Raw genomic sequence first — 9,130 nt, forward strand, 5'->3', positions numbered from 1 at the left:
ACGGCCAGCATCATCAGGCAGTTGCCAGCATTTTCGAGTGGAAGAGGTTTGACAATACACATTTTGACGACACATTTTACCTAATAAATTATGGTTCTTGATATTGGTTGCAAAAAAAACTGATGTTTTCTCATATGCATTCATGTTTATTTCTATACTTAAAGCCATTGAGGTTGTAGTTCTGTGTACTAACCTTGTCACTGTTCGCTGCAATAGACACCCAATCTCACAATTGGTAACTGAAAACAAATAATAATAATAAGTGTTGAGCGTCATTCAAATGTGTTGTACACTGTGGATATCAAACGGTGTTGATTTTTTTTTCTCAGAGGTTCTTTTAAGCTTCCAAAAATTTTAATGTGCATTATTTGTATCCTGCATGGGTGTAATTTAGAGCAACAAAGCATTTGTCCTTCAATAAAACGTCATGGGCCACAGTTAGGATGCAGATTGCAGGTGCATAATCTGTGAACGTTTATGCAACACACGCATTTGAACAGCCAAATTAATTGTATTAATTGTGCGTATAATGATTATATTTCCAGAAGCATAACTACATTTGATTAAACGTTCTGCCCTGGGCAATGCACGAGGACAGAGATGTGGGTTGAGGAGCAGAGCGGCATGCGAGGCGCGCTCTCTTCCAGACCCCTAGTGTGCAACGTTAGACGTGCCCTTTAGCGCTGTCATTAGAGTCGTGGCTAATAGGTGCATACGAATGTCACCAGAGGGTAAAACAAATTAACTGGGGCTCTTGATTCAACACTTAATGAAAATCTATTATTAATGGATGATTTAGATCGGCATGAATAATTCTTCTTTTGGGGGTTAAACACACTTAATATTTTGTTGCTTGAAAGGCACGCGTATTAAACCGAGCCAAAAATCAAACAAATGCAGCATCAGGAGCACCAAACTCTCCCTGTAGCGCCGCTCCTTTGATTGGATACTGTGTTTTGTTAAAAAGGATGACAAGGAGATGGACATGCAGCAGTTTCACCGGCGGCTCAACAGCCTGAGCCTGGATGACGAAGCCGCTCACAAGCAAATTCCAAGCGCCTCGGGCCCCGCGGGCGACCCCCAGTCGCACGAGATGATGGGCGGTGGCGGCGGAGGTGGGGGCGGCCCAGGGGGTGGCCGCAACATTCCCTCCGGCTCCATGCGGTCGGCTCACGTCTCCATGGAGCAGCCCGGTGACTACCCGCACGCTCACACCCACGTGCACGCCCACGGCCACGGCCACTCGCACGTCCACGCGCATGGCCACCTGTCGCTGCCGCCTCCGCCATCCTCCACCTGCGGGTTCCTGCCCGATCAGGCGGGCATGGGCCCCGCCGTTGTGGCCGTGGCCGGCAGCCGCCCCCTGCCCTCCAAGCTGAGCATCAACCTGCCACTGGGCGGCGGCGGCTGTGGCGTCGGGATGATCGGTGGAGGGAGCATCGGAGGGCCTGGGGGGAGCGTGGGAGAGCACATGTCCGTGGGGACGTTCAAGCACCGCGCACCCAATGGCGGGATGTTCCGTCAGAGTCCTATGAAGCCCGCCACGCCTGTGCCCTTCCAGTCGCTGTCTGCCACCATCCCGGAGGATCCGGAAGAAACCAACCATGGCACCTCCATATAGAGTTAGGTCGTAGTGGCCCGAGGCCTGGGTGGTGCTGCGGGCTGCTCGGGTGAGATCTAGAGAGGGGATGAAGAGCATCATAGTTGTGGAGAAAATCAGGGTCGAGGTGCGCATATCCACATGTTATAATAGAAGCAAATTTGGGAAAACATGCGTAGGAAATTACTCGATTCTCTCGCTTGTCCAGTGACAAAAAACGCACTTTTAGTATATTTGGATTTTTTACATCATCAAAGTGGAAATTATTTCATATCAACCAAGAAAAGCTGTAAATTCACATCCAATACCAATTGAGCACACTCAGTAGGGTGATTTAAGAGTCATTGGGAAAACCTAGATTACAAAAATAATCTTCAAAGATTTTTGTTTCTGTTTTTAGGTGGAATTAAGTCAATCACATGGTATTCTGAAATGCTCTAAACGGCAAACAGAATGAACATGAAAAGGAAGATTCTTGTGCCACTCACTGGTGAGATATTTCATTCCTTTCATTTTAGATTAGAATTATATAATTTAAATCCATGAAAATATGCTGTATCTAGCATATAGCCTGGCTGTTTCCAAGTGACAAAATATTTCATTTATACGTTTTTAATATGGCAACTGCCATCACATTTTATTGGAGATCCCTTGTCATATTTTTTTGGAACACAATCTTAACTGGAAATATTGCAGAAATATTATTTACCCATTTATACCTCGGGCTGATAGTAAATATTCTACGATATGCTTTAGAAAATGTTGCATTCAGTGCCAGCCGCATAACTTACCCGATGTTTGTGATAATCCTATATCACGTAAAGCGTGTAATAAAGTAACAGAATAGTCAACATCACTGTCCTAAAATGTAATCTAAAGCCATCACTATGAGGCAACACGGTGTTTCATGAGCGATGATATTCTAATTATAAATGACGTCACTAATACCATCACTGAATTGTCGGGTCACTTGCATGTTGTCCACATCGTAGAGCCTATGGATTTACCATTTGTGTTGGCAAATCCCACAGCTTTATATATGTCTGCATGGACTATTTATCTTCACACTGTTACTAAATTACATTTTTAAGCATAGGTTATTTATGTTTTTGGATACTCCGGAGGTAATTATGCTGCATTTAATTGCATTTTAGGACACGATTTGATTCCGGCTGAAATACAATGCTCAATGAAGGATCTGAATTTGTATTCCACAGACATACAACGTTCAATAAAAAGGCCATTCTCTCAGCAAGATAATACACAGTTGCAGTGTCAAACAGCTGTGTATGTGAGATCCTCATGTTGAGACATACCAATGAAACCGTATTGTTTTATTAGCTAGCGTCTGCATAAACTGGCTCGGAGGCTGAGACATAATCTCACGATGCAGATGAATGTTGTTATTTTTTTAAGAAACGTGCAGGAGAAAAAATGAACGACAGATTTAGCATGTCCATCGCGGTGCCCTCTGTTGTGCTTTGAGAAACAGAGGGCAAGAACATTATGAATATAATGGCCGCAAGTGAAGTCGTGATGAGTGTTATTGTTTCACGTCTACTGGATGTTAGTTGTCACATCTAATGATTTCACGCATTTTCTCGAATGCCAAGGCTGCCGTTCTGCTCATAAAACACATCGTTCGCTGGCAGACTACTTTGAAGTGTTCATGCTCTAGAAGGTAGCTGATTGAATATTCACTATTGAAGATGTTCAAAGATGCTTTGTGAAAAATGTTGACAAAATATGCTCACTTTCTCGGACACTTATTTTAGCATTATTTTGTTTTAAGTTGCTGAAGATCCTCCTAAAAAGTTACATTGTTGGACAAAGTCGCCAAACGGCGATGGTAGCAGACCTTACCAAAGGTACCCGTGGATACGTCATGAAGAGCAGCGGCGTTCGTTGGTGGGAGACGACGACAAGCACCGAAAAGGATCACTTGGCATTCTGAAGCTCACAGCATCTGTATTGATGTGACACACCAACAGCATACCAGTGTTCTAGGGTCAACATTTAGAGTGTTTGAAAAGCTTAATTTAATAACCGCCGAAAGGCCCCGTCCATTCTTTACACAGAAGAACATTTGACTCACACAACAAATATCAATTGCAAGAGGTCATTGCATGGATCTGTGCCTGCATATTGCAGTGTTATTCAAGGTGTGTTTTGAGATTCGATCAACCTTGCTTTAAGGACTGCAAAGCTGCAGGGCTGCACTCGTACACACGTGTTCACGTGAAGCACTTTGGGCACGGACTGTATAATGGAGGTCACTTTTCAAGGACAATAGATCACTCCGCCCAGCAGGAAAAACAAACATTTTTTTTAACTCACACAAAATGTAACGAAACAACGAGGAGTTAAATTTCACAATATCACGAAAGAACATTTATTTTAAAAGTAACTTGTAAACGTCTATATTGAGAAATTAAAATGTCGTAAGTCTGTGAGCCACTGAACACAATAGCCTGGCAAACAAGAAGATAGAGAATAGTGGAGATGACATACTCGATTTCCAATCACTTTGCAACCATAGGAATTCATTGAAATTCAGATTTGCTTTGCTGTACTCAAATACATTTCTAACAGACACCACTGACTTCTCCATGTGCCAAGAATGTCTATAAAAGTCTTTATTAAACTGTACATTTTTATGACTGCTCTTGAAGAAAATGAATTGTGAGATGTTGCAGAAACCTGCTATAAAGCTGTCTCTTTTTATGATATTTTCTCTTTCTCTTGTGTGTATGTGTGTGCGCGTGTGCGTGAAGTGTACATGTGCGTCATGCCACAGCATAAGAAGCTGCCATTTAAATTAACCAGATTATTTTACCTACAGTGTTTGTTTTGAGCTCAGTGGATTTTCTTGAAAGGAACGGAAAGCTCACAAGCGGCCTTTGTACAGAATATGTTCTAGATAAACCATGTACTATAAAGTGACTAATTTTGCCCTCCCGCTTCGGTAACACTTTTGTTTTTTGCTTGCGTAAAAATGTACGTCCAGATTAACTTTTAACACCCGTGGAAAATAGTGTTTAATGATTGGATTAAAACGTGAAACACATCGTTTGTTTATTTTCTGTCTTAACGGTATGGTTGGCAAAATAAGTGATATTTGAATTGCCGTAGGTAGCTGTGGATATAATTCACAATGTACAGTATGTTTTTTATAAAGTATATTTTGCTCTGTGTAAGTTTTTCTGTGTGCATTGAATAATTTTAAGACTTTACGAAATGCTTTTAGGTCATTCGTGTGCCAATCGGTGAAGGGAAAAAAACATACCTTTGTAGCATTTTGTGTGCTGGTGCTTCAAATTAAATGTTAATACATCAAGAAGAGTGCAGATCTTTTAAATTGTTAAAACCTACTTGGATAACATGTGCTGTGTAGACAGAAGGCTGCAGTGACATATCAGCAGCCATTAAAGTGCAATGAGCTCCGCCTGGAGGAAAGTTCACACAGAGGTCTCAGAGGTATACCGTCGGATGTTCAGTTACGTGGTGGCTTTAGCTTGAAGCATGTATGTATGTTGAACTTGTATGTACGTTGAACTTCTTTTGCGCCGTACATAGCCAACCGTGCTAATCGGAGGTGCGGGGGAAGGACAACGAGCTAAACACAAAAAGCAGTTTCAAAGGAATGAGTTTTCACATATAGATGTAGAAGTGCATAGCTTCCAGTGGCTTCGTAGTATCGGAAGGAAGAGCGTTCCAGACGGCCGCAGAAGCGCACCTGAAAGCGCCGTGATGCAGTGTCCGTCTTTGTTCGATTCGCGAGCCAAAAGCCGCTGCTGCTGCTGTGAGGTATTTTTGGAGCCGGCCACCAAAATGTTCGCACATAAAATGTCTATTTAGGTGATTCTTGCACGATCCCGGATTTGAGAATGTGTTGGATTTCGTGAAAGACAACAATGACATTACCTGGCCAGGTTGCCCAAAAGTGACATAAACCATCCATCGTGTCACGTGGAATTCGGCCGTTGTACGTTGTTCGCGTCTGGTTAACTACGTACTACGATTCTCTTTCAAACTTAATTGAGGAGGACGTTGACAACTTAATTCCCGATAGTAAAAAAAAATACAAATGTAATGAAATAAAGCACAAATCAACGCACCAATATAGTATTCTACAAGGGTTTTAATTATTCTACAAGGGTTTGCATGCATTTTAGCGAACAGGACGACCTCACAGTGCAAAACTTGCGAGCAAAAGTGTTCATGCCAGTATCAAATAGGGTTGTGACTGTGAATACGGTAACGTTGCGAATTGACGCAATGCCTCCCGTAGAAACGCCAATGTTAAAAGCCACGCTTTGATGACGGTAATTAACACATTTTAGACGCGTTACCCAGTCCGTTGATCATACTGCCATCGATAAAAAAAAAGATTAATGAAAACACCAATTTCATAACTTGACTTTCCGTTTCTCATTTTCACATGCATTGACATTTGTATACGCGCTTGGTGTCTCATGTTTCGTAGATTATGCTGTTTAAGTCACCAAAGCTTTTTCATATACATTTGTAAGTAATGACCAATGAGTGGGGGTTTTAATTAACAAATGCTGTGTAGCATTTAAAGAATATAGTAGTGTATTACGGTAGAGTACAAAAAAATATATTTTGAATTGAAAATTGAATGTGGTGCAGAAGCAAATGACTTGCGTGCTTATGCCGCATACATAAACTTTTGACGAAACAAATGAATTCCTAAGTACCGTACACTTGTGTAGAGATTGAATACGATTGCGAGGATTGATGGGCGGTAATGGCATCATGCAATGATCCAGCAAGAATTATAATAAATCAGGGCAGGCAGCTCTGGGTCCTTGTTTAATAAGAAGTGCTGATGCGTGAGATAAAGTAAAGAACCAGGCTACGAGGATAATACTGGGCCTTCAGCACTGGAGCTGGAAGTGATGGTCATGACGGACAATGACAAATGACGCTTTCGCATTATCGAAGGAAATTAATAAGCAGGGACATAATTCACATTTAAATTCCTAGGGTTGGGTAGAGTACGAGATGATTAAAATCCAAAAGCAACACACATTTTATGGGACGATATAATTAGGCATAAATACAGAGGAAAAATGCTGCATTCTAAATTGAAAACAATACAATTTAGGTCCCTATGATGGCAACCCATGCAGTGAATGTAATTATGAGTTACGGTTTAGTCTTTGGATGATCAAGTATAAATGTAATATGTTACCAATGAACCGTTTGCGGTGCATGTGTGCGTGTATTAATACACTAATATTTTGTTTCTTATTCTTAACGTATCATTAATTTGAGGGATATGCGTTGTTTCTTAACCAGATCATAGGTCATATGACACAAAAGACGCAACTAAAGAAGCTAAATAAAATAAAAATGCACTGCATAATTGCAGCATTGTGACTTTGCAGACCGATTGCTGATAATATTCATCAGTGTTCTCAATCAATTGAAAAACACTTTTAAAGAATCATGGTCCGTGATTTATATAAAAAAAAATTCCCTAAAATTCCACTTGAGTTTCTGTCCTTTCCAGAGCATTTTAAAGTAATACTTTCTCTGTGGCTGTCAGTCCTGCTGTCTGTCACTCTGTGCCCACGATAACACTTGAACCCTTGACCAATCATGATGACATTTTTGAAAATGGGCTGCGACCACAATACCTCACAATTGCCTTTTTTGGTCAAAAGTTCAAAGATGTGAGGTCATAGTGTTTCACCAACATGTTTTAGGCCGTGTGTTTGTCAAACCCACAATATTCTTTCGACTGTTCTGTTGTCAGCTTTCAAAAAGAGAAAAAAACTGAGACAATTCCTGTCGACACTACATCGCTCGGTGAGGATTGCTTTTCAAAGTAAAAAAAGAAGGCCCTGTGTGTTGAGGTCACGGGTCTGTCTGGAGCAGTGACAGGGAAAGCACTTAACCACAGTGGTACGTGGAAGCTCAATAGCCAACGGTTTAGTTACAACTGCATTTGCCTTGTAATATTGCTATGCCCATGTCTTGCTATGAGTATATGTGAGCATACGTGAATAAGCAGACATTTTATAGTGAAAAGAATATGTATTTTAGAAGTGAAATCAGCTAGGACACACACCCAGTAGAGGAGACATACTGTGCATAATCATCTTTGTTGCCTACCTTTGTTCTTATTGAATTTCAATAATTGTTCTGAGTTTAGTAATAGAAAAGAGGAATAGCAGCTTGCACCTTGTCAACTTTATTTTCAAACATTTAACAGCCACACAAAAGGTGAAAACAATTTCGCTGTGGATATGCATTCTAAAAAGTATAATAGTTTTTTTTATTTGCTCTGTTTTTAATGTTCTATTATTGTCGAAGGAATTATATTTCCACTGCTTGTGTGCCATTTCAATTCACAGACACTAAGATTACCACTATAAGTATTTCTTTTTCAACTTTAAAAATCGGTTTCGCAAATTACAAAACACAACTGTTCACAATTTGAACTGACAGTGTCGTGATGAATCCACTCGGATGACCTTGGAAGGCCTCACTTTTTTGATAGAATTTCTGTACAAAGCGGCCCACTGCTTAAGCATCCGCGCTTTTTTTGCAGCTGCTGCCGATCAATGAGTGTGGGTTGGGAACACCGTGGCAGGTGGTATGGATAATTGTTGGTTGTTTCAAAGGCGGAGGTTTCAGTGGGAGGAGGGGGTCGCGTAAAAGGGGAGACGGCATACGTGGTGACGATTTTTTTGTTCATTGGCTCCCATGACTCGCAACATTTTGCCTCGGGCCTGCTATCAATTTGGAAATCATTGTTTCTGTGAAAATACCTTTCTATCAATAAAACCATCACCATTTTGCAATGATCGATCTTTTGAGATGTCTAATTTCTCCATTTACAGATGAATAAGGAAATAAATGCAACTTGTCAGAATATACCTTCGGTCTTTATATTTTGTATGTGTGTGGGGGGCGGGGGGTGTAAACTTGACAATTATGTGCAATGTTACAAGGTTTACTTTTTTACCATGAGGAACAGTGATGTAGTTATGTACTTCATGAGAGTACAACGCCACGTTTCAGTTGATAATGTGTAAGCTAAGCAATTTCATGTCTTAAGCTGGACAATTTTACGTCTAAGCTGGGTAATTTAATGTCGAAGTTGGATAATTTAATTCTGGGTTGTGAGCTCTCCAATGTGTCTTAGGTTTGCTCCGTGAGTTGTTCGCCATGATGTCCGACGTTTCACTACGTGTGCTGGGAGCTTCTTCAGGAACCGAATTTTCAGTTCCTACAGAACCTCCCTTAACAACCTGAAACCACACTTTAGAGCTATACACCACAATGTAAACTCTACATTGCCATTGGAGCGTTATTACTCATGTTTATGCAGCGTATCATAGAAATGTGTTCACCCCGAGTACTGCAGGTTACTGCCACAAACCAAACACTTTCATGGAATAGTCAAACATCCAAAGGAAGGACCCTCCTCAAAAACGGTACTGAGACTCAAGAATCCCCTTGGTAAATCGATTACATTATCAATATTGATCCTAG

At 41.0% G+C, this 9,130-nt stretch overlaps 1 protein-coding gene across 6 annotated transcripts in view; it reads left to right on the forward strand.

Moving 5' to 3' along the window:
• Positions 1-8,439, forward strand: part of LOC144934246 (glutamate receptor ionotropic, delta-2-like) — a 215,177-nt gene extending 206,738 nt beyond the window's left edge. For 3 of the 6 annotated variants that reach the window (XM_078859888.1, XM_078859887.1, XM_078859889.1), the window contains one exon: positions 968-1,988. In XM_078859888.1, coding sequence (XP_078716014.1) covers positions 968-1,621 — 654 coding nt within the window. In that variant the 3' untranslated portion in view covers positions 1,622-1,988. The other 3 variants (XM_078859892.1, XM_078859890.1, XM_078859891.1) reach the window with 3 other exon arrangements.
• The last annotated feature ends 691 nt before the right edge of the window (positions 8,440-9,130 follow it).

This window comes from Lampetra fluviatilis, chromosome 9 (genome assembly GCF_964198595.1).
Source record: "Lampetra fluviatilis chromosome 9, kcLamFluv1.1, whole genome shotgun sequence".
Classification (NCBI taxonomy): Eukaryota; Metazoa; Chordata; class Hyperoartia; order Petromyzontiformes; family Petromyzontidae; genus Lampetra; species Lampetra fluviatilis.